This window comes from Chelonoidis abingdonii, chromosome 1 (genome assembly GCF_003597395.2).
Source record: "Chelonoidis abingdonii isolate Lonesome George chromosome 1, CheloAbing_2.0, whole genome shotgun sequence".
NCBI classification, from domain to species: domain Eukaryota; kingdom Metazoa; phylum Chordata; order Testudines; family Testudinidae; genus Chelonoidis; species Chelonoidis abingdonii.
Window position 1 is genome coordinate 257823722 of NC_133769.1, and position 26720 is coordinate 257850441.

Genomic DNA, 26720 nt, shown 5'->3' on the forward strand with positions numbered 1-26720 from the left:
GTTGAATTAGGTAACTGGTGCAGAGGAGCTGTCCATAACTGAGATGCACTAGACAGCTAACGAAGTCTCATGGCACACTAATTGTGCTTAAGCCTCAGATGACTCATCTTGCTTCCATTTTCACCCCTTATGAATTATTCTTCACTGCTTTTGGAAAGGTCATAGGTCAGCCCTGCTCCAGGTCCCCTGGTTTTTGACACAAAATGCATCTCATAAATAATGAAGCATGGCTTTGTGAACACTAGCCTAGTGTCTGAGTGAGGAGGAAAGGTTGCAAGAGCACCGTGTCTGTATTTTGAACAGTTCTTACCTTGTATGGGGAATCCATTTGTAATTCTTTGCATGAAAGAGCAAGTATTCTAACTGTGGGCCATGCATTCTGGACAGGCCAAGAAGAAGGAGTCTTGGCACATACCCTTCAACCCAAACTGTGACAGTATTTGAAAACAAAAGAATCCCCTTGAAATAACTGTCTCTGTATAAATTATTTGGAAGTGTTGAATTTTAGCTGACAAAATGTAAACGTAGACCACTTTTAAAGCTGCAGACTGTTGAATCTGACAGGTAATATGGGAGAGCTGACTGTGGGAAGTATATGGATTATATTTAAAATCAGAGTTGGGCCAAGAGCAGAACCTTGCATCTTAACCTTGAATTTGTGTGTGAGGGAGGGCAGGATTGGGGAAGGAAAATTCAACCCCCTTCCCAGTTTTGGTTTGAGGTCAAATCCAAAACTGTATAGGACCTACTACTGGGTCAGCTGTGAACAATGACTGACCAGAACAGTTTTCATGAGATTTTGCCCAAAGATAACTGAAATTTCACAAGAACAGCTGATCTCATGAGAATTTCACCATTCTAGAGGACAGAAATCAGGTGCTATCAATTGGAGCAAAAACTTGGAGACAGCATGAGAGCTTTTGGCATAGTTTAATCTGAATTCACCCTTGGCCTTTATATACCATGAAACTGTAGGCTAAAAATATCTGGAACTGAAGCCAAAAACTGCCTTCTCAGCCCATCTCTGTTTAAAGTACATCATCAACAAATCTTGTGACTTCACGCGTGTTTTAAAGCACAGAGTTTTATGGCGGTTTGCACGTACATGCCCATGTGTGTGCTGTATTATCAAAGTATATTTTAAGATACCAACAGAATTTAAAAGGTTTGTTAGCATGCGCTACACTATTGGAGTATTACATTTCTCTTCAAAGCTTTTGTAATCTAAAGATATGTTATTTGACTGATTCTCTAGGCTTGTTATGTAAGCTAATCAGAACCCAATACAAAGCAGTTATCCTAAAGAAATGACCAGTTTAAGTAGTTGTTATACTCCTTTCGTCTGTACTTTTAGCATCAGTGTAGTTTGAAAGGTTTTTCAATAAGCCAAAAGCTTAGTTATATCCTCTAGCTAGCTAAAAAAGCCTATACTTTATGCAATATTTGAGAGAGTTTTATTGAACTGTGCAGAAATCTCAACAAAACAAAACAAAACAAATAAAAGATAATTTCTCAACAGGGTAGAAACCCCAAAACCTTTTACCACTGGAATCATTTTGTGCAGATTAATCTTAGTGATTTATGTTACCTGCCAATCAACTTCTGATATTGGAGAATCAGGAGCATATAAATATGCAAGCTAGGAGCTACTTTTTACAATGCACCAGAACATCCTGTCCTTCCACCATATATTATATATATGCACAATATTTTAGGGAAAATGATTACAATATACTCTTTTCTTACTGTTTATTAATGAAATATTTATATTGCAGTAGCACTTAGAGGCCCCAGGAGTGATTAAGGCCCTCTTGTGCCAGACACTGGACAGATGCATATTCCTTGAATAACATTTAGGGGAGACTAGAACACTCGTGCTAACTGCTGAAAGGGGAACTCTGAAATAGAAACGGGGGGATGTGCAGAAAGCTGATTAAAATGTACTGCAGATCTTATAGGGAAGTACTCTAAACAATTCATTTTAGAGGCCTAGGAAATTTCATACCAGACTGGCCAGCAATGTATACTGCACTTAGTCTACAGACAGAGTTCCCGCTGATGTTAATGCATAATGTGTTCATGGATGAAGTTGACAAAAATAGGTTATTACAAACCCAAAGCTGTCTTTAGAATAAGGTGTAGTGGTAAGTGGAGGCTAAGGGGGCTCATTTACATGAATTCTCTGCCTCTGATCAGCTTCATTATTCACACTTATGGAACAGATGTGTGTGTGGGAGGGAAGGGGTTGTCTCATTTTGAACCAAAGCCAACTTGGTGCTAGAATACACTGACCTAATGCTCAGCCGTACCCCCATCCATGCACTGCCTTTGGGGGCTTAAGTGCCTCAGAAGTCTGTAATTTGTGGGCTACATCGGGCACTAAGTAATGATAATTAAATAATATCAGCTACAGCAGGGGTGGGCAAACTACGGCCCAGGGGCCGCTTCCGGCCCTTCAGACATTTTAATCTGCCCCCTGAGCTCCCACTAGGGAACAGGGTTGGGGGCTTTCCCTGCTCCAAGTGTTCTGTGGCTCCACGTGGCTCCCGGAAGCAGCAGCATGTCCCCCACTCCGGCTCCTACTCACAGGGACAGCCAGGGGGCTCTACACACTGCCCCTCCTCCAAGCACTGCCCTCAGAGCTCCCATTGGCCAGGAACCATGGTCAATGGGAGCTGCAGGGGTGACGCCTGCAGACAGGGCAGCATGCAGAGCCGCCTGACCATGCCACTGTGTAGGAGCCGGAGAGGGGACATGCCGCTGCTTCCAGGAGCTGCTTGAAGTAAGCGGCGCCAGGAGCCTGCACCCCGACCCTCTCCCATGCCCCAACCCCCTGCCCCAGCCCTGATTCCCCTCCTATCCTCTGAACCCCTCGGTCCCAGCCCGGAGTATCCTCCTGCACCCTTAATCCCTCATCTCCAGCCCCACCCCAGAGCCCTCACCCCCAGCCGGAGCCCTCACCCCACCCTGCACCCTACTCTCCCACATCAGCCCAGAGCCCCCCTCCCACACCCTGAACTCCTCATTTTTGGCCCCATTCCACAGCCCACACCCCCATCCAGAGCCCTCACAACCTCCCACACCCCAACCCCCAATTTCATGAACATTCATGGCCCGCCATACAATTTCCATACCCAGATGTGGCCCTTGGGCCAAAAAGTTTGCCCACCCCTGAGCTACAGTATATGTAGAAGACAGGCAGTAGGTGGCATTTGCCCAGCTGCAGCTGTAATTATTTGTGTATGTTTGTTTTTACACCTACACCATTGTAAAAGAAAAGGTCTTTTTCTGGAACTGATAACACCCTTTTAGCTCCCACTTTGGTAATTAACATTTCATGAGGCCACTTGATCTTGCTAGAACACTTTTCGTCAATAGTCAGTAGCAGTGCCGTGTATCAAGTGCATTATTATTAAGTGCATTATTTCTAGGAACATTAAGACCTACAGTGATTGCCAGAGTCATTGTTTTATGGAGTCAGTAAATTAGAGAGATGAGTAGCATGAATCTCAAGGACCATTAGCCTGTTTTCTAGCTGGAATATTTCAGGAAGATGGTCTATTAATGTGTGTGTTGAATATCTGAGTGTTTCTCCCTTATTATACAGTAGTAAAAAAAAAAACCTTGAAAATAAGATGTAAATATGCATTCAAAACATTCAAAGACATTTTCCTTTGAATTAATGAATGTGGCAAATGCCCTGCGGTGAGACTGTGTTGGATTTGCTTTGAAGTCAGAATCAAGATTTCTGGTTGATGATTTTATTGACGATAACATATTTTTCTGCAAAGGCTGCAACTTGCAAAACTTCTGTACTCTGTCCCTAGTTTTATTACTGTCTTCATAATTCTCATGTCCCACCAAGAGACTCTCTTATTCCCTGAAGGCATAAAGTCTTTTAAAATTTAACCATCAAAAATGGCATTAAAGTAATAGTGAAGATCTGACTTAAACGTAAAAAAGACAGAGAAAAGAGAATTCAGGATGGAAAACTTGCCTGCCAGCTGTCACATTGTTGGAAGGGAGTGGAAGGGAAAGCACCAGGAAAATGGGTTTGGGGATGAAATTTCTGCCCTTATTGATGGTCTTTACTTTTAATTTCCTGGTCTCTGTAGGCTTGTCAGCCCTTCAGTATTAGTTTACTCTGAAACCCATTAGTTTAATGTAACATTTTGTAGTTTTAGTAGCTTTCAATAGATATATATATGCAGGAACGGACACAAAAGGCCACACATCTCTAATGTATTATTTACTCAGGAGTCCAAGCTATGAACTGTAATATAAATGTCATTACATATATATTCAGATGCCTTTTGTTTGACACTGATGTAGGTCTTTTGTAAATATTACTTTCTATTCAATGGATAAAGGGAGACATAAAGAGCCTTCAGATACACACGTACAGTTCCCACACGCTTTCGTGGGAGTCAATCATTCATACCGATGGCACATTCTGACCCTAAGAATAACCAATCACCTGGAATGTTCCATTTTGTCAGGTAGATGTGGATTTATACCATCTTAACCTCCAAATTTCATATTAGGCCATAACCATGTGCAATGTCATTACATAATTAGACATCTAAAAAAGACACCAAGAATGCTTCTTTTCTGCCACATTGGAGGGCCAGACTATGGGACTGTTCATTCCCTTGCCACAGAGGATTCCTCTGTCATCAGAGTTGAATTAAGGCAATCCCAGACCCCAGCCACACTTGCACGTGGAAAACCCTTCCTTGTCTGGGGCCCCACTTCTCCTTTTTTGCACTTCTTGCAGGCTGAGGAAATGGGACTTGGGGTGGGTGCCCCTGCTGACACTAGCAGAACATAGCTGTAAAGGGTAGCAGCTGCGAGGGCTACATACATTCATCTTCTGCAGTGGTGTCAGCAGGGGATTGACTAGACCAGTGGCTTTCAGATTTAATAGCCCATGAATATGAAAGGGACAGTTCACACACCTCAGAACTGTTGATTCAGGCTGTCTGCAGAGTCAGGTAGGTATCTCTGCACTGGTTACACTTGCTTTATGTTTTAAGGTTTTCTGTGCAACCGCAAGGGCTAGACATGTGTTTTGTTTTCCAATGAAAACTGAAATGATGACCTCATCCCACAACTCCAGGAGTCAGAGCTCCTAGGCATGGGCTATAGTACCTATGTCCCAGTCCAGCCCTGCCTGTACATTGCAGTCTTTCTTCTATTTTTCAGGGTTTAGACCTACAATAGCATGGAGGGTGCTACTAACAGAGTACAATGAGCCACCTACAGGTGTGCAGCCTCAAAAGATGTTCTTCAGCATGCAATTGTGCATTCTCCTTTCTAATCTGCTGGCCAGCTGGACATTACTTCAGAAGAATCAGCTGTCATTTAAAAGAAAATAACTATTTGCTATTTCACAGCTTTTTGTTAAATACAGCAAACCTGGGGCATTATTTGGCTCAGGGGATTGATTATAGGAAAGGAAGTCCCTTAATTCTAGATTGCTAGTTTGAAGATAGTAGAGGGCGCTAGTCATCTTCAGGCTGTGTAGTGGCCTATCAGTTTTAGCATGGGTTAGTGATCTCAGTCCAGTTTCTAGGAGCAGCCACCAGATCAGAACACTACTACCACTGTTTCAGTAAATAGCTTCCCAATAGGGGGCATTATAGTGTGATTATGTATGGGGGTCATTGGAAACATTCTGGAATAGCAGCATGTCTCTGGAAAGCCGTAGATGCCATGTACTGGCCAAACATGATATCAGAGACCTGGTGTGGAGTTGTGATACAGGTGGGGAAAAGCAGGCCAATCATGAAAAAGAGACAAAGAAAATAAATAGCATTCCCAACAGTCCTTGGAGCCAAGTAGGAATGGGCCGTTTCATAGCAAACTATACAGACTCATTACTGGAGACTACTATTCAGTCTTCTGGAAACTGGATGAATTGGCAGACATTACCTCAGCAGCCATCATAGGCAAAACAATGAACTATTTCATGGTATCCTAAACTGTATAGCTTTGGACAATGGACCCAAGTTCACTTGCAGTGAGTTTGTGCATTTTATCTAGAAATGGGAATTTAGTCACATGACATCATTATCATACCACAGCCAGTCAAAGAGCAAAGCTGAACTGGGCATTAAAATTGCTAAGACTTTTTAAAAGAGAGCTGCAAAAGCAAAGAAAATATATGGCAGGCCATTCTTAAATGGAGAAGCCCTTCCCAGAAGGCATTCACAGCAGCCTGGTACAATGCTTGATGTCAAGACTCATGCATACTTTGGTGCCTATAGCCCCAACAACCAGGAAAAGAAGGAGTTATGGACAAAAAAGAAAACAGACATGCAAAAGCTAAAGCCTGCTACAACTGAGAAGATAAAGAGCGCCCAGAACTACAGTTGGGAGATCCTAAGAGGATCAAATTATTTCCTTGGAACAAATCATGCACTTGGAAGCAAGCTATATGGGTTGGACAAGTAAAGATAAATCTTCATTCATATCATGCCGCAGTCGATGGACATATATTTTACTGAAACTGTAACTACAGTCATCCAGTGCATATGCCAAACAAAAACATGGATGCCAGGGATGATATATACTCTTTGCTGAGACTTGATCAGCAGTACACAGAAGGAGTGTAGGCAGACAAGTAACCAGTAGATACTGAAACAGACTCACAAAACTCTACACCATCAGAACTACCAAGACAGTCTCCTGTCGTCACAAGACAGACTTGCATTTGCTCTAACATTAAACCACCAGCAAGGTGTACACAAGACTTTGTCCTAAACTAAGGCCATTAAAGAACAAACACAGAAAATGCATTAGTTGTTGGCGCACTGAACAACCACAATTGGCTTTAGTTTTTCTCCTTTGTTGTCAGATCTGGCAGAAAGGCATGGAGACTGAACTCTCTGTGTTGGGAGAGGCAGTTCCTCTAGGTTAGTTTGAGGTACACTCACAGAGTAGTGTGCAAGAGCTTGAACCACCCATTTTCCATCTCGTATACATTGTGTGGATAAACAGAATACTTAATTCCCTCAGGGCTCTCTGCCCAACATTTTCCACCATCCCTAACTGCACTAACCAAACAGCAAGTATTATATGGGGCATTATTCACCAGGTTCCCCTAAACATTTGGATTTATGCCCTTGCTGTCAAATGATCTTTTCTCACCCTAGTGACCAGCAGGGCTAGCTAGCAGACCTCCATTCACAAGAGTAAAGAGAGCACTGAAGAAATAGAACATGTTTGTGGGAACCACCACTTTCATAGGTGAGAATAGAAGTCATCACGACATTTCCCTGCCCTGTAAAGTAGCCAGGAAGTGAGGAAAAGAAAGAGAGAAAGGAGAAGCACCTCTCACTGCTTCCTAGTAATTAAGAGAAGGTAGAGGGGAGAGAGAGGAGATGTATTGAACAGAGCACAAAATAATCTCGGAGCAATATCTTAATATTGTGTTCAACTTGCCAGGTTTCCATCACAATGTTGTGTTAATTCATAGATGGAGGTAAGTTGCAATGAAGCAACATCACATACAGATCCAACATCATAACACAAACATTGCAATGAAATATGAGGGTACTATAGTGTCACTACTACATGGCTTTCTATAGCGTTCAAATGACCTTGAAAGCTTTTAATTAAACAGCAATATATGCCGTAAGATGAATCAACATATGTGTACAAATAACATTTCTACTTTTCTCACTTACCAAATGACATCAATATTTTATTATCTATTAAATGACATCTGGAATTTTTGGAAAATCTATGCAGAATATTTGGGAACTGCACAAGCTCTGCATCATGTAAACCAGGCTATGGTTGTCATGATGCATGACATAAATGACCCTGCAGCCCACACCACTTCCCACAGCTCCCATTGGCTGGGAATGGCGAACCACAGCCACTGGGAGCTGCAGGAGGACCATACCTGTGGATGGTCAATGTAAACAAATTGTCTCATGGCCCGCCAGCGGATTACCCTGATGGGCCGCAAGTTTCCCACCACTGGTGTAGATCCATTGCACACAGGCAGGGGCAGCTCCAAGCACCAGCACGCCAACCGCGTGGCTGGGGCAGCAAGCCACAGGAGTGGGAGAAGTGGAGGCTCGTGGGAGGAAGCGCTCCTGGGAGGAGGCAGAGGTGAGCTGGGGGAGGGTGCAGCAAGTAAGGGGGAGACCAGAGGAACTGCTTGCGGTAATACAAATTCAGTTATGAGGATGTAAAGCAGCCCTACCACCCAGAGTGCTGCTTTACCACGTTATATCGGACCACGTTATATCGGGGTAGAGGTGTAATATGATTTGTTTATTTACTAGCTATAATATAAAAGTGGATAAACATAAGAATTTGGTTAATTTTTTATGTATTTGTTGCCAATGTATAGACTACCAAGGATTTCAAGGGTCCAGTTTTTTCCTTCCTCTTGATTTTCCTCAGCCCAATCCCATACCTATTTTGGAATACCTTCTTGGAGGATAATGCTCAGTTTCTAATGAGATATCTGAGGCCTAGTTTTCAAAGGCGCTGAGCTCCCTGACTTCCCACTGTCAGTCTGGTGAGCTGCTCCTGTACAGCCACACTGACCTCATTTCCCCATATTGGCAGCCAAATAAATGGCTGATGGAAATGTTAAGCTTAAAATGTGAGCCTGAAGGAAGTATTAAAAATTTCTGCCACGCTTCACAACATTTGAAACATCCCACAGTAGTTTAGGAGATGAAGATTCTTAGTGCTTCTACTTTGTCCGAGTTCCTGTAGCCTGAGTAAGTGGCTTCACTACTTGCCGATGGACGCATTCTTCTGTGAGTGATGGTCCTTATCTGTATTCCACACATAGGTACGCAAACGTGCCATGTGCCTGAGTCTGGAAATTGTTCAAAGCAAAGTGTCTGTTGGCCTGCACATGCACCATAGATCTCCTAGTGCTCCGAACCAAGGGTATGAGAGGCAGCATGGGTCGATGCCTCTTTAGTTCTTTCCTACCACTGCATGGCCTGAGTCTGAATTGTGTCCTTCTTCAGTTCACTGTACAACGTGTAAAGACATTTGTGAATAGTTATACTTCTTAGCTTAATAGTTAAAGTTCATAGTATAGTTAGTATAGAGTGTTTTCTTTCTCCCCAGGACTATGCCTAGAGTCCCGGAATTCAAGACACGCATCTCTTGCCCTCACTCCTCCTCCATCAGCGACAAACATCAGCACTGCTTCAACTGTCTGGGTGAAGCTCATATCTCTACAAAGTTCAATATCTGTTGTTCTCCAAACAGAACTTGAGAAGCCTGGCAGCTTTGCCCGAGAAGCACCTCAGAGAAAACTGAGAGAAAACTATGAGGCCCCTCTCTGATCCAGGCCAGGGATGGCCTCCTCCCCCATACATTGGCCTCAACTAACAAGCAGTGTCCCTCCAAGCATGTGCTTAGGAGCAGAGCCACCAGTGCCTAAGCACAAGGACTCTCCATCCAGGGCTTCGCATGAGAGTAGCGGACATTCTTATGGGTGTAAGGACAGATCACCATCGAGGACTGTCCATAAGAGACGTGCTCCCTCCCTGAACCTTTCCAGGTTGGGTGAGATGGCACATTCTGAACCTAAGGAACTGTCTCCACTAAAGACCCCCAGATTGGAGGGCAAAGCACATAAAAAGAAAGATCTGCCAGTTCTGTTGGTCACCTCGGTACCGAAGGATAAGGACTAACACTGGACGGTTTCGTCTCTGAGTGCTGATCCAGGCCTATTGTCAGTACCTCCTTGTTCATCTGAGGACCATATGGCTGCCCTAGATGCACCGGGTGCATCAAACATGACTGCTGGAACCAGTCGGACATCAGGGTGTATGAAGATTTACATAACACCAGAGGATATATTCCTCCCTTATCCGCAGTCTCCACTTCTTTCTGTCCTAGGTCTTCTGAGGGATGTTATTACTCCGGAGGAGGAGCCTATGTAGATATCCCAGGAACCATCCCACCTCCAGCCATCTGGCAGATGTACTCTGGTATTGACAGCCCTGCTGCTACCAGAGGAGCAGTTTTCAGACTCACATGAGTCAGAGGTGATAGCTGCTCCAGTATCTCTGCAGAAACAGTTGGGGCCAGACACACAGTCAAGGAGTCATGCTCGCTATTCCTTCGAATACAGATATCCCAGGGACCACTGGTACTGATTCCCTTAGGGTTCCCACAACTGATGAGTTCCTCTTTCTGGCCTTATTGGGGTCCATGGGATCCTTATGGCAGGCATCCAGGCTCTTCTCAAGAGTCATACCCTCTCATCAACTGGATCTATTGGTGTACGAGGAGGAAGAGGTGAATACAGCTCTGCAGAGACTGACAGTTCTGATGAGTGTCTCCTCGTCATCCTCAGATGAAGCGGTCACTCCTTCCTCACCGTCTTTGCCAGATTACCACTGGCAGTACCAGAAGCTACTGCAAAGAGTTGCCAGTGATCTCCAGACTCCACTAGAGGAGATACCGGACCCTCAACACTGGCTCTTGGATATCTTGCAACCTCAGAGACTGAGTAAGTGGGCTCCACTTCATCAATGAGGCCATACTAGAACCAGCCAGAGTGGTGTGACATGCTCCAGCATCTTGTGCCTCTGCACCGAAAAGAGCCAAGAAGAGATACTTTGTTCTTGCTAAGGGAGTTGAATTTTTGTTCTCTAACCTTCCCCCCAACTTGCTGGTGGTAGAGGTGGCTACAGAATGGGCTCTGTCACACTATCAAAGGGCTACATCATCAGAGAAGGGCTTGAAGAAATTGAACTTCAGGGGGAGGAAGATCTCCTCCAAAGGCCTGCCATTTTGTGTCACTAATTACCAACCCCAGGAGCTAGACGGAAGGGACAAGGACACTCTGCTCCAGGGCCATGCATGCATGAAGGCAGCAAGGCAGGGCCGGGGGACACTCGGGAGGGACACCCAGCCCCAAATATTGGTGGAGCTGGGCTCCTGGGCTCTGACTATTGCTGGTGCCCAGGCACCACATGGGAATGTAACTCGCCGCCTATGGACCTGAGCCACTCCCTCACCTGTTATGCAGGCGAACGCCAAGGCGATGTTGGGATTTGGTCTCTTTCCGTCCCTCCTCATGCGCCAGGTTCCAAACCCGGTGCATCTAAGAGCCCAGGGAGCATGGGGCTGAAAATCCTGCATTTCTGCCCTCAGGGAGGAGCTGAGGGGCTTTGAATAGCACTTTGGGCAGCCCTGTAGGGACTCATGGGAGTCTCAGACTAGTCCTGCCCAGCACAGAGGAGACCAGCTGGGCAGGAATTCCTGTTAAAGGGGTAGTGCTAAGGGATAGCTTGGTGGTTTGAGCATTGGTCTGCTAAATCTAGCACTGTGAGTTCAATCCTTAAGGGGGTTGTTTAGGGATCTGGGGTAAAAATCTGTGTGGGGATTGGTCCTGCTCTGAGCAGGGGATTGGGTTAAATGACCTCATGAGGTCCCCTTTCAGTCCTGATCTTTTATGATTCTAAGAAATATGATTTTAACAGCTATTCCAGACTTGCAGATTTCATAGACAAACTTCCCATGGAGGACAGAGTCCAATTTCAGTTCTTTTCATTCAGGGAAGAAAGCTAGTGGAAAAAGTAACTCCTCAGGCCCCAGTGGATGCAGCAGACACAGTCTGGCCACTGGTTTAATCATGAGAAGGAACTCTTGGCTGCAATCACCAAGGATTCCTAGGGAAGTACAGAACACCATCCAGGACCTGTCCTTTGATGAGCTGAATTTCTTTAATGAAAGAATGGATGAGTCCCTTCATTCTTTAAAGGACTCAAGATTGACTCTGGATTCTCTGGAGAGTTATACTCCAGCCTTCAGGAAGAAACAACAGACAGTCCTACAGATTGAAGCCACCCCCTCCTCATACACCTTATTACCAGTGCCCAGCCAAGCCTTTGTGCAAACCTCAGAGGGTTCAGAAGCTTTGCTTCTTGTCCCGCTTGTACTGTCATAGCCTCTACTCACTCCCAACCACCGGGCAAGAGCTATTTTTGACATACTGGTGGAGACCCACCTACCACCTCTGATGCCACCCACCTCTTCCCCCCTCACTGTTGGGGACCGTTTCTCTTTGCCCACCACTGGAGGAAGATCACTATGGATGGTTGGGTTTTGGAGATTATCCATCATGGATACTCCATAGAGCAGGGGTCTCAAAGTCCAAGCCTACAGGCCATCAGCAGCCTGAGAACCTCCCCATGCGGAGGAGAGACGCATGCAGCCACGCTGCCGGGAATGTCTGCTGCAGGCGCCGCCCTGCCCCCCTCGCCCCCAGCTCCCATTTTCTGGGGGAGAGGGACAGAAATACCATCACTAGTTGCCAGGCAGAGTCAGCCATGGAGGCAGCATCATTAGTTACCAGGCGGAGTCAGCCATGGAGGCAGCGTCACTTTTTCCCCCACAATGAATATAAACAAGTCTAAATACTGAATACAACTATCTGATGCACACCTTGCTGCAATCCTGAAGGTTTCAGCTGCTCAGTCACTGAGGCCAAACACCAACAAAGTGACAGAACTGAAGCGTTGCCACGTGTCTGGCAAACACTAAAAACTCTCTGGCAGGCAAAGAATTGTATACAGTTGTATGACAGTTTTATTATTTCTAAGAAATTCTAAATAAAAAATACAATATAAACATTTTCTTTTCTGAACACCATCTTTAGTGACATATTGGTCCATTGGGAGGATTTGAGGACTGGCATTGGCACTGGCCCTAAGATAAATTGAGTTTGAGATCCCTGCCATTAGGGTGACCAGACAGCAAGTGTGAAAAATCAGGACGGAGCAGGGGGTAATAGGTGCTTATATAAGACAAAACCCCAAATATCGGGACTGTCCCTATAAAACTGGGACATCTAGTCACCCTACCTGCCATAGCATTTCCCTCCTTCCCTCCACACAAACTCCCATCCCAGTCCCCCTTTGGGGACCACTCTCACAAGGTGAATCTTCAATAGGAAGCAGAATCTCTTTTACACTGAGGGGCAATAGAATGTGACCCGTCTCACTATCATGGGAGTAGGTTCTAATCCGTCTATTCCTAATTCCCCAAAAGGATGGAGAGCTATCCTGGACCTTCGACAACTTGACATCTTTATTCAGAAGCTGAAATTTGGGATTTTTACGTTAACATCAGTAAGGGGTCTGGTTCACAGCTCTCGGCATGAAGGATCCGTGTCTCCACCCTTCACACAGGAAGTTCCTGTGTTTTATGGTAGGCCAGGAACACTTCCAGTTTCAAGTCCTCCTCTTTGGGCTAGCGATGGCATGCAGAGAATTTATAATAGGTTTTCTCTGTGGTAGCAGCACAGATGAGATATCATGGTGGGTGCTCCCTTCAGCCCTCCAACCTCTTTTAGGGTGGGGTGGTCATGTGGACAAGAACACTGCTAAGAGTACCTGGACCTCGCAAGAGGCCAGAATACATATGAACATCCCAGAACTGAGGGTGGCCCCCTTGTGTGCAAGGCCTTCCTTCTGTTCATCACTCGCTCCACACAGATAACGTTGGACAGTATCAGCACCGTGGTCTATATAAATAAACAGGGAGGAGCGAGATCTTGTCCCGTCTGTCTGGAGGCCATCAGACTCTGAAACTGGTGCATCAGCAACCACATCGCGATACAGGCTGCTTACCTTCCTGGTGTTCACAACTCCCTTTTAGACAGACTAAGCAGAAGCTTCTTGGCTGACCATGAGTGGAAGATCCACAACATGGTCCTATGTGAAATATTTACACAATGGGATACACCACAGAGCTTTTTGTGTCCCAAACAAAAAGTTTCCCCTGCATTGTTCCAGAGGAGCCATAAGTTGCAGCTCCCAGGGTGATGCTCTTCTGCTGTCCAAGATGAATGACCTTAGATTTCCCTTTCCTCCCATTCCTCTACTTCCACAAGTCATAGGGAAGATATGTCTTGACAAAGCCTACATCATTCTCTTAGCATGCTACTGCCCCAGACATTCATGGAACTTCTAAGGATGTCTTCTCACCAGGAGTGAAAGTAACTTAAATCTCTTACTGGTAGGCAGGGCTGCCGGGCCCCTGGGCAAGATGGGGGGGGGGGGGTGAAAGAGGCGGTGCCTCGGGCAGAACGGGTGGGACCAGTGGCACTGGAACAATTTTTAGGGTGGGGGATCCTGAGCTCCGCCCCCCCATCTGTGCCCCTCACTGCCCCAGGTTGGGACCACAGCTGGGGTTGGCTGCAGAGCCCCAGGCCAGGGCCAGGAGTGGAGCCCCACAGCCGGGACCCCAGGCAGCAGCAGAGGGGCCAGCAGCCGAGACCCTGGGGTCTGCAGTGGAGCCCCCGGGTGGGGGGCTGGCAGCCAGGACTCCAGGTGGCAGCAGCGCCCCCAGGCATAGGCTGTCAGACAGGACCCCAGTGTGGGGCCACACTGAGTGCAAAGCCTGGGGGTGCTGCAGCACCCCCGCACCCCTACTTCCCGGGCCTGTGGGCGGGGCTGGGGGCCAGCCTCCCCCAGCCAGCCCTTTAGCACTGCGCGGCTTGTGCAGCCCTGGGCTCCAGCAGCAATTTAAAGGGCCCGGAGCTCTGGCTGCTGCTGCAGCAGCGGTGGCCGGGAGCCCCAGGCCTTTTTAAATCTCTGGGCCCTGGGGCAGCTGCTCCTTTTGTCCCCCGCTCTCCCCCTCCGTAGCCTTGCTGGTACAGTCCTTAAAGCCCTGCTGCAGCAGCACTTTAACACCAGTTGTGTACCGGCCCGTACCAGCAGCTGCTTTCTTACTGCTATGCCGTAACGGCCCACTTTCACCTCTGCTTCCCACTCCCCCAGTCAGGATCTGCCCATTCCCGAACCTCTTAATCCAGGTGGAAATCAAGCACCCCAATCCGGGCTCACTTTACCTCATGGCCCACTTTACTCATCCAGCTATTGTACGGTTTATGAAAGGCCTAATGAGGATTTCCCCACCAGTGATCAAACCTAAATCTCAATGGGACCTTAATCTCATCCTGTTGATGCTCACAGGTCCATCTTTTGAACCTATGGCAACATGTTCCATGACCTACCTGTCCATAAAGGTGGTGTTCTTAGTGTCTATCGCTTCAGCCAGGAAGGTCAGCGAGCTTGGAACCATTATGGCGGACCCTTTGTAAACAGTTTTTCACAAAGAAAAGGTTTATCTTCAACTATGCCTCAAGTTTCTCCCCAAGATTGTTTCTAAGTTTCACATCAATCAAAGTATACACTTAGCTGTATTTTTCCCGAAACCCCACACTTCCACTGAGGACAAGAGACTTCACTCCCTCAGTGTTCAGCATGCCCTGGTGTTCTACCTGCAAAGAACCAAACCCATTAGAAAATCACCAAGACTTTTTATTGCAACAGTGATAGAGAGAGAGAGAGATATCGTGGTCAAGCCATGTCCTCCCAGAGGATTTCTAAGTGGCTCTTGGGATGCATCCTTGAATACTATAAGTAGCAAAAATCTCTCCCCTGGGGATGGTGGAGTCACAGCTCACTCCACATAAGTACAAGCTGTCTCCACGGCATCCTTATATGATTTTCTTCTGCAGGACATGTGCAAGGCAGACACCTGGAGTTCTATCCACACATTCCTGACACACTACGGTTTAGTTCATGTCTCAGCTCTGGATGTAGCAGTGGGTTCTGCGGTATCGTAGATATCTTTGCTACCAGCTTCCTCACACCCACCTCACGTCACTCGAAGAAGAAATGGAGGTTACTTACTATAACTTTGAAATATGTGGTCTTATCTGTATTCCAGTACCTGCCCTCCTTCCCCTCTACTTTGGATACTGGGGATTGTGGTAAGAGAAGGAACCGGAGAGGCTTCAACCCACAGTGACTCTCATACTAGTGTTTACAAACCAGAGGTGTTAGAGACAATTGTACAAGAAGACAGAAGCAGAGGGCTATGTCTGTGACACCTCCTTTGTTAAGTGCTTTGAGATCTACTGATGAAAAGTGCTCTATAAGAGGTAGGTATTATTTTAATTGGAAAGCTCACAGCCCTAAAATTGTATGGAGGTAGATCAACTTTTGATGCTACAGCGTGTTCAAGATACCTCATGATGAATGAGGTCTTACAAAAGCACAAGTTGATCTATGGCACATGTGCAGGCCAACAGTCACATGGCGCCTGCTGCACGTGTATACCCGTGTGTGGAGTACAAAGAGGGACCACACATCTCGAAGAACCAGTAAGTAACCTCCATATATCTTGGCAGCCTCTAAAGTACACAGCCAAATTCTTCCCACAGATATGCACCCATGGTTTCAAATGACTTCAATATGAACTCAGAATCAGTCCGTATGTTGTATTTCACAGATGTTAATGCTTCAGTATTTGGTTCTTTGGACCTTAGAGTTGCCTGAATTTTAGTTTGGCAATGCTTTTTTGGTCCTGAAAGGTGCTGAGGGACCACAGCTTTTGGCTTCAATTAGCACTGTGGGCGCTCAGCAACTCTCAGGGTTAAGCCTTTATTGAAGTTAAAAATGTAGTTACTAGATTTATACAGATTCCAGGTCCATTACAGGGTACAGTGTGCAGTAGTTTGAGAGACCCCGCTTTTGTAAGACCCCATTCATCATGAGGTACCTTGAACACGCTGTAGCATCAAAAGTTGATCTACCTGCATACAATTTTAGGGCTGTGAACTTTCCAGTTAAAATAATACCTACCTCTTATAGAGCACTTTTCATCAGTAGATCTCAAAGCACTTAACAAAGGAGGTGTCACAGACATAGCCCTCTGCTCCTGTCTTCTCCTACAATTGTCTCTAACACCTCTGGTTTGTAAACACTGACATTGTTTGTGTTATCTCATCTACCATCCCTTCACAGTCCTGTGCAGCAACTCTGTTTACGGTGACATACAAACATTTTGCCAGAGAAGGAACTCCCTTTATCCTTGCCCTGTTAGCCTCTCCCACTCTCTGTCATTCCCTTTTCTTGCACTTCCTTCCTGGGAACCTTTCAACTTTTTCAGTTAATGGGTTACCTAGCTCCTTGGCTCCCCCAGCTCATACTTATCGAGTAATTAGCCCCAGCTTCCCTCAGTCAGGCCCTTCTCTGGGAAAACTAAATTGACTTACAGTGACCATAGTGCTGGTTCTGAGCACTCTGTAGCAGGAGGCTAGTATCATTATCCCCATTTTACAGATGGCAAAACTGAGGCACAGAACTGACCTGCCTAGGGTCACCCAGCAGGCTAGTGACAGAGCAAAGACTAGAACCAAGGTCTCTTGAATCCTAGTCCAGATCTATATATACCCAGCCACACTGACACCCCTGTTTTCACTTGTACTGCTGTCTGTCTCTGTTCTTTAAGGAGATAAAGGTTCCTGATCATAAAAAGAAATATTCAAATAAGATCACATCAGTGAGTGAAAATTATCTATTTTTTAAAAAATATATGAATATTTAACCAAAGTATTAAGGAAAAGAAAATGAGCTAGTAAAAAAAGTGTTTTTATCAAATTAGACACCGCTACAGAGGACATAAATGTTGAACTGGTTTTATAAACTAGCCAAGTAGATTTGCTTTCTAAATGTTTTAAGGTTCATATTCAAGTTATAGGTGAACTATTCTGACCTGCCTGTGGAAATGCAATTAACCAGCTACTGTCTTTTGTGTCTGAAATGTAGTCTTGGAATTTCTGAAGCTAAAAGCCCATGGTGTCACACAGTATCAGTAAGGTGGCAAATCTGAGAAATAGGCTTTGCTTGGAAACTCACAATGGATGTATTTTACCCTCTATTTTAGGAAAAGATGTATCTCACTTCTTGTGTGTCTTATTTTTATGTTTCTAGGACTCCTCCTCAATTGGAACAGTTACAGTGGCTGGACCCAGAACAAGTGCAATAACTGGAGATCAGGGAACACCGACAAAGGTCCAGCTCCCCCTCAATATGTAAGTAGCCAGTTCATCTTAATCACATGCAGGCATTTTGCAAATCACTTGTGGTTTTGATTTTTTTTTTTTTTTGTATTTGAAAGAGTAGTTCTCATAGCAGCAGCTCTTTGAACACAGTTATCTCAATCTCAAACCTTCCGCTGAAATTGAAAAATGAACAGTGAAAGGCCAGGTCACCTTTCTTTACATAGGCCTTTTTTTATCTTACAGAATATTTATTACAGTTCTCTGAATCATTGCAAAGCAAACGGAGTGCCTATCTGCTAGAGAAAGCCTGCTCCCTTAAATGAAAGGCTTCAGGAAGGCACACTCCCATACACTGGAACAACTGAGTCAATCATCATTCAGATGACCTGTGTCTAACCATAAAAAGTAGTCCAATCACATTCTTCCGTACAATAACCAAAGACATCAAATGGAACATTTTAAGTGCAAGAATATCATGTATAAATACTAGGTGGGAGAACAGTAGGTTGATTAGATAGGGATCCATTATAATAATTCTCTTCTGAGCCAGTGAATATATTGGGTACCTAAGTCATTAAACTACTGAACCCCTTCTTCTAATAAAATATATGAAAACCCAACTGAACCTAAACATACATGTGTTTGTGCGTATAATGCCCTAAAAGACGTAAAATGAGACAAGTAAAAATATGTAAAAAGAGGTGACAGATCTGCTTTAAACGGAATAGGAAATTCAAAACCATGAAAACTAGCCCTGAGTAAACCCATTCTGCCACAGTTAGGTACTAAAGCTTAGAGGATACAAAACATCATTCATTGTTCTGAGATTCTGATGAGAGAATCATATCATTACTCTGCAGTCACTCTGTGGAGCCTGTATGATATTAATGTGATGATACACATTGAGGCAAATCCTCCTCCTACCTTTCCAGATGCTTAGGGCCCTGGTGGAGTTCTGCTCTGCAAGGGAAGATTCCCTTACATAGTGATAAAATCAGTACTCAAGTCCTTAAAAAAAGAAAAGAAAAGAAAAGAAACGTTCCAGAACACAAGAATACCTTAGGACAGGTTGAATCACTGGCCAAAGGTGCAGGGATAGTTATCAGTAGTACCAGAACCATAGTTAGAGACTGGCTCACGCTCTGAAACATGAGAATTTATATCCCTTCCAAACACTGGGTTTTTTTTAAACCCTTACTATTGTAACTCCAGACATTCTTGCTGTCCATGTGTATGTGTAATCCCTTTATGAATCCTGCTAGCTTTTGGCATCAATGCCAAACAAAGTGCAGGAACAGCTTTCCGGAGCATTCCAGCACAACTCAAGTGCTGGATAAAAAGGGTAAGTAGGTCTAACACTGTCTAATTTAGACTAAGTTATACCACCACTTTACACATGAGCTCTGAATTAGGCCCACAATATATAGACCTAAACAAGTACTATCCAGAGGCAAGCCGTGCTTCTTGGTCCCAAGCTGTGCAGCCTCCGCACTCTCCATTGTATCCTAGCAGAGCACTGTGGTGAGGGATGAGCGCTGAAGCATGTAGCACTGTTTCATGTCAGGCAGATGCATTTCAGTGTTCTTCAGTTCATATGCAGCCTCATGTTTTCTGTCAGGTGAGCACCAATAGAGCTGATCATTGCTACCTGATTATACAGACTGAACAAAAAATATGCAGAATGGTTTCTCCTGTCTGTTGACTAATGAAATATAATTATATCACATGCACTTGGTAAACGGAGCCAAGTACGTCAACCTAAGCATGCCCAGAGGAGCTGTTATGAAATATTTTGTATTCTACTCATTACTGTTGTTTATTTATTGGCTGCAAAAGAAAAATAAAAATCTACTGGTAACATAAAGGAATAAAATAGGAAAAACTAATAGGATTTATTCTTCAATTATATTTCCTAAAGAGCAAAAGTAAAAAGCCAAGCATCATTTTTATTGGTTGCAGGTCTACAATCACCGTGGTTATAGTTTTCATTATTTCTTTGTTTCTCTGCTAGTAGGTATACACTGAACCCCTTCTAACCTTTCCTCAATATGAGGGTATTCTGCTACATTTTGTAGGGTAAATGCAGTTTTCACATCATTTACCCATTTGTTCTAGACCTTCTGTGCTGCCTTCAAAACAGCACTCAGGAATGAGCAATCATAAACAGGGATGGTTGGAAATCTTTTGTATTGGCGGCAAGAGGATAGTGTCAAAAAAGCAGCAGAGAATCCTGTGGCACCGTATAGACTAACAGATGTTTTGGATCATGAGCTTTCGTGGGTGAATACCCACTTCGTCAGTAGATTGTGAGTGGAACATTCCAGTAGGAGCGGTCATTATATGCTAGCAAGCAAGCTAGAGTTAACGAGTTAGCTCAATCAGGGAGGATGAGGCCCTGTTCTGCAGTTGAGGTGTGAACCAAGGAGGAGAACTGGTTCTGTTACAGCTGCATTCTGCTCAACCCCTCAGACAGAGACCAACACCTACAAAATCTCCACCAGCTTCTCTAAACTACAATACCCGCACGAGGAAATAAGGAAACAGATCAACGAGCCAGACGTGTTACCCAGAAGCCTCCTACTGCAAGACAAACCCAAGAAGAAACCAACAGGACTCCACTGCCATCACATACAGACTCAGCTAAAACCCCTCCAACGCAATCATCAGGGATCTACAACCCATCCTGGACAATGATCCCACACTTTCACAGCTTGGGTGGCAGACCAATCCTTGCCACAGACAACCTGCCAACTGAAACGTATTCTCACCAGCAACTGCACACCACACATAGTAGCTCTAGCTCAGGACCAATCCATGCAACAAACCCGATGCCAACGCGCCACATTACACCAGCTACCATCACAGACTAACCAGATCAGCCACACCATCACCGGTTCATTCACCTGCACGGCCACCAATGTAATATATGCCATCATATGCCAGCAATGCCCCCTCTGCTATGTACCTCCGCCAAACTGGACAGTCCTAGCGAAAAGGAAAATGGGCACAAATCAGATATTAAGGATGGCATATACAAAAACCTGTAGGAGAGCACTTCAACCTCCCTGGCCACACTATAGCTAGACCCTTCAGGTGGCCATCCGTAGCAAAAAAAACTTCAGGACCAGACTTCAAAGAGGAAACTGTCAGCGTTCAGATCGTGGCGGTGCAAATTGGACACCATCACTCAGGGCTTGAACAAAGACTGGATTGTGAATGGCTTGCCAACTACAAAACAGTTTCTCCCTCCTGGTTTTCACACCTCAACGCTAGGAAAAGGCTCATCCTCCCTGATTGAACTAACCTTGTTATCTTCTAGCTTGCTTGCTAGCATATATATACCTGCCCCTGGAAATTTCCACTACATTCATCTGACAAAGTGGGTATTCACCCATGAAAGCTCATGATCCAAAACGTCTGTTAGTCTATAAGATGCCACAGGATTCTCTGCTGCTTTTACAGATTCAGACTAACACGGCTACCCCTCTGATAAGTGTCAAAAAACTTGATTGTTATAAGATAGAAGGTGCTGCGGGGTGGTTGTTCTTGTTATTTTTTCCTTAGCAGGCTTCCTAGCTATCCCCCAAAGTATAAGCAATCACTTTGAATTTTCAACAAGCATCTCCCAAACACTGGGACTAATTTTAGCAGCTATAAGTTGTAGTATTTCATAGCATGAGTCATGTCCCTGAAGTATTGAAGCAAGAACAAAAGAGAGATGAAAGGAAAGATCATAAACAAAGGAAATAAATAAAAGTATAATTAAATATATAAAAAGTTATGGCTATGAGATCAAGATTAAGTTGTGCATATTGAGATAAAGAATAAGGTTATACGCTCATTGCATACAAAAAATATAGGGTCAACTCTGAGTCCTTGCTGTGGAGAAACTCTCATTGATTTTAATGGGAGTGTTGCCTGAGTAAGGATGCCATGGTTTGGCCCTAAGACAGTAGTTAAAAGAGTATCATCTAATCCACACACACAGAAATGTAGGAATTCTCATATTGGACCAGTATCCTGTTTCTGGCAATGGGTAATACAAAATGAAGTAACCCTATAGCAAACATTTGTGAAATAATCTGCTTTCTTCCTAACCCCCAAAGTTAGAGGCTGGATCAGGCTCTGAACCATACAAATTTATATCCTCTCTAGACATTTGACTTTTTAAAAATACTTAATATTGTAACTCTGGACATTCTTGCTACCCATATGTATGTGTAATCCTTTTATGAATCCTTCTAAAGTCTTGGCTTCAGTGCTACTTTGTGGCAGTGAGTTCAACTGGCTAATTGTGCATTGTGTGAGAAGGTATTTCTGTGTGTCAGTTTTAAAGTTCTGCCTTGTAATAAAATAAACTATCCCCTTTGTTCTCCTATTGTGAGCGAGGATGAATAGCAGTATTTGATCAGCCAGCTCTGTGCCATTCATTATTATGTATACCTTAATTATGTCTCCTCTTTAGTCATTGTTTCTGAGCAGCATGTGTGTCACAGGGCTTTCCTGCACTGTTAGGCTGAAATAAGAACCTAACATCACTTGTTTTGGCATCATCTATACGCTCAGCATATGTGTAACTTCTCCCTGCAGCTACTTAGCTCTGTATGCATACAAGCCTCAGAAGAATGATGAGCTGGAGCTGCGTAAAGGCGAAATGTATCGGGTCATTGAGAAGTGTCAGGATGGCTGGTTCAAGGGGACGTCTCTGAGAACAGGAATGTCTGGAGTCTTTCCAGGCAACTACGTGACTCCTGTTTCCAGGTGAGGACCATTGGCCAGAGGTTACTAGGTAGCTCTGCATAGGAGCAGGGGTGTACAGAGAGGAGGGCAGGAGTTCCTACTTCTAAGGAAAAATGAAAAATGGGTAGATTTAGTTTAAATTGCACACTCTTCCCCAAAAGCTTTATTAATGGCAATTTTCTACCATTAGCATCTTTGGTATCTTGGTTTGTTGATTTTGGTTTTAGAATCACTCACATTTTCAAGAGACATTATTAATTGTTTAAAATTACTACATTTACAGTTTATCTGGATTGCCCATCCCATTATTTTAAAGAACCTATGAGCTATGGAGGCCGTATCCAAAAAAAGGAACTAAAGGAGTTTTACAATAGAGATGAGAAAAATAAAGAGAGATTGTAGTTTGTTTTTCAACACCTCATCATTTGTAGTTTGGTTTTGTAAAATCAAAACTGCAGAGTCCTTTGAATAGAGGTTAAATTTTATCAGAAACCCCCAAAGTTCAGAGGTGGAAGGTAAGTTTGATAAATTATTCCTGTTTCAGCTATCTGTGTATCAGAAATAGAACGGAGTGAAAAGAAACACTGTTTTGGATTTTGCAAAATTTCATTGGTCAGAGTTTTGTTTGGCAAAATCAAAACAAAGGCTGTTTCTGACAGCATTTTATAGAAAACCTGGAAAGTTGAGGGAAAAGGTCTAGGTAACTGATTTCAGATTTGATCCCTCCCTAGTTTACTGCAATATACAGTATGTGGTGCAGACAAAACTAAAGACAAGCATACATTGTAAAGAAAAACATAATAAATGAAGAGAGTCCAATGAAAACCAAACCAGAGAACCATTTCAAACTGGTATTTTTACTTGAATCAGAACCGAACCGAAACCATAATTTTATCCAACTTACTTAACCTAATTTGGAACTGAAATGAAAAAAAATTGGGCTACTGGTTAAAGGTTCAGCATTTTTAAGCTCAATATTCTAAAAAACTACTGTGACCATATTTTCATTATAAAACAAGACAACAGAATAAATAGGCATGTAATTGGTGCTAGAAAGGCCTGCCCCGGTATACAGTAGAACCTCACAGCAGTGGTGGATTAGCCACTGGGCCAATAGGGCCTCTGCCCGGGGCGGCCCCTGGAAAAATGGGCATGCCCCAACTTGCTCTGCCTGCCCACGGCAAGCCCCTGCGCCCCAACCCCACTCCTCAACAGGAGCACTGGGTGGGCAGGGGAAGCCTCCGTTCTCCAACCTTGCAGGAGCTCTGGGTGGGCGGGGGAAGCCTCCATAGCCTGATCCAGCTCCCCAGTAGGAGCATGGAGGGAACTGCAGGCAGAATGGGTGGGGAGGGCCCCCACTTGCTCTAGCCCAGGGTCCCACAAACCTGTAATCCACCTCTGTCTCAGAGTTGCAAACACCCTGGAAATGAGTAGCAAAGAGTCCTGTGGCACTTTATAGGCTAACAGAAGTTTTGGAGCATGAGCTTTTGTGGGTGAATACCTACTTCGTCGTATTCATCCACGAAAGCTCATGCTCCAAAATTTCTGTTAGTTTATAAGGTGCCACAGGACTCTTTGCTGCTTTTACAGATCCAGACTAACACGGCCATCCCTCTGATACTTGGAAATGAGGTTGGTTGTAATTCTGAAATGTTCAAAATTCTAACCAAAACGTTATTGTGGTTCTTTCAAAAGTTTACAGCTGAACATTGACTTAATACAGCTTTGAAACTTTACTATGCAGAAGAAAAATGCTGCTTTCGCTTTATTTTTTTAGTAGTTTACATTTAACACAGTACTGCACTGTATTTGGTTTTTGTTGTTTTATTTTGTTTTTGTTTTGTCTCTGCTGCTGCCTGATTGTGTATTTCCAGTTCCAAACGAGGTGTGTGGTTGACGGGTCAGTTCATAATGCTGGTATATGTAACTCTGAGGTTCTACTGTAATGAGAAGAGAATGACATGACAATGAGAATAGACGAAGGCCAGCCCACAAATGTAGGAAGGGAGAGAGGAAGTTTAGGAGCAGGCTGCATACCACATGAGGCAGCAGGGGGCCCCAGAGGCCGATCTCTGAGACTGCCCTAGGGAGTAATCAGGTGGAATCCTCCCTGGTCCCAGAAGTTAACAATAACTCGTCAAACCCAAGGAAAAATGTAGTAGCTCCCCAACCCTTCTGCATCTTAGGCAGACCTCCTCTGACCCATCTCCAGTATCTGGGGCATTTCCTCCTGCCAGTTGCCCCACTTGAGCTCCCAAACTCAAATTTATTGTTTCACCGCAGAAGTTCAATATGACACAGCAAATATTAGAAGATGTTATTTTAGTTTGCTCAAACAAATTGTTCATAAAAAATAATTGTTTTTATTTGACAACACAAAAACACTAGGAAAAATCGTGAAGTGGAAGATAAATGGTCAAAAATCAAAATAGTTTCAATTTTAAGTTTCAACTCTCTTTTCTGAATTACTACCACTAAGATTGATATTTGATTCAAATTGATTCAAACCAATAACTGAACCATTGTTTGGGATTTTTCTGATGACTGGAACCAGAATTGAACTCAACACACTGACTGCAACTGAATCGGAACCTGAACCAAAACAAAATAAATATCAGTTTGACTCTCTGAATAACTGTAACATTGTTTTCACTTTGCCCCACCTGTAGTCTAGCTGACATTCTTAGGTTGCATTTCAGTGCCAAAAGAATTAACGCTATAGCTTTGTAATGCCTGAATTATTCATTCATCTAAATTTCTTTATCTGATTTTTATACAGCAACTTGGCTTCCTGCAGTACTTGACTCTTTAGCTCTTAAGAAGTAAAAGGTTCATGCTGTGGTATTGGTGATCTGAATCAGCAAGACTTTTCTAAATGCAGCATGTCATAGCTAGAAAAAGACACTGAAAAGTGCTAAAAGGCAAAAATGTTTTCTGCACCACATGAGTTCTATGATTAATTTTATGATTAATTTTATGATCCATTAGAAATGAACGTGTAATTAAAACAGTCTGTTCACATATGCAGTACCTTAAATGAAAACAGCAAGAAAAATACTGTAATAAACAAACTCTCCCATTTGTCACAGTCTTTGATTTACCCGTTTTCCTTTCCTTCAACCAGCAAAACAAAGGAGAATGCTAGGAAGCAGGGTGGAGGGCTGTGCATGGCCAGTTGGGAACAGGGACAGAGTATCCAGGAAATGTACTAATTTCAAGTATTTCTCAGGCTCCCTCTGCTGGAGGGTGCCTATGGGATTCCCCAGCAGTGTTATTAAACCTGCAGGGGTGCATCTCTGCTTGTGAGCACAGGGGCGTGCATGTTGCTATATTGGTGAATCAAGCCTGTTGCAGGTGATTTAGCCAGCTCTTTCTGACTCTCATTTCCTACTTGTCAACTTTTCACAATGTCATTGAGGGTGACACATAGCACACAAAGGGGGCAAGGACCCTAGACAGTGTGTCACCTCTTCCCTGTCTGGAAGTGGGGGAAAATGTTCAAGATTTTCCACATTTTCCAGTTTAAAAGAAACCCAGTTATACCACCATGAAGATGGATTCAAAACAACATAAATAGGCAAACTTTATACAAAGTGAAAAAATGTAGAACTCTATGTTTTATTATTTTTCTTCCTTCTCTTGTTTATCTTCCTATCTTCACATTTTTTGACTGTAGCATCTTGCATCCTCTCGTTAGTGTGTGTGTCAATGCTTTCCCTCAGTCTTATTCCTTTTTAATTGTTTTCCCCTTCACTCTCTTTCTTTAGGACTTAATATTTTCTTCTCTGGTTTGGCCTTTCACTCTGTCTAATTTGTATGTTCAGTGTTTCCCCTCCCTCTCCTCCTTTCCCCTCTCTCTGTCCTATTACACTTAAACTAAAGTCCTCTCACCCATCCAGCCTCCTACAGCCTGGTCTTAGCTCCCCTCCTTTAACTCCTTTCCCCTGGTCTGATTTCCTGCAATCTCTCCCCTCCATTTTCTCCACCCCTAATAGTTCTCTCCCCACCCTCTGGGTCATGTCCTCATGTTCTGCCCTTTACCTTCTTCTCTCTCCTCCTCTTGTGGCTCTCAGTGTGGTGAGGTGGACAAGGGAGGGCACTGAGAACAGAATAGCTCCAAAGC

The 26720-nt window shown here is 44.1% G+C and overlaps 1 protein-coding gene across 1 annotated transcript in view; it reads left to right on the plus strand.

Moving 5' to 3' along the window:
* The window catches only part of SH3RF3 (SH3 domain containing ring finger 3), a 438432-nt gene that overhangs the window by 351639 nt on the left and 60073 nt on the right, over positions 1–26720 (plus strand). Inside the window, exons 6-7 of the mRNA XM_075061458.1 lie at positions 17787–17887; positions 22448–22618. Coding sequence (XP_074917559.1) covers positions 17787–17887; positions 22448–22618 — 272 coding nt within the window. The remainder of the gene's footprint in view (positions 1–17786; positions 17888–22447; positions 22619–26720) is intronic.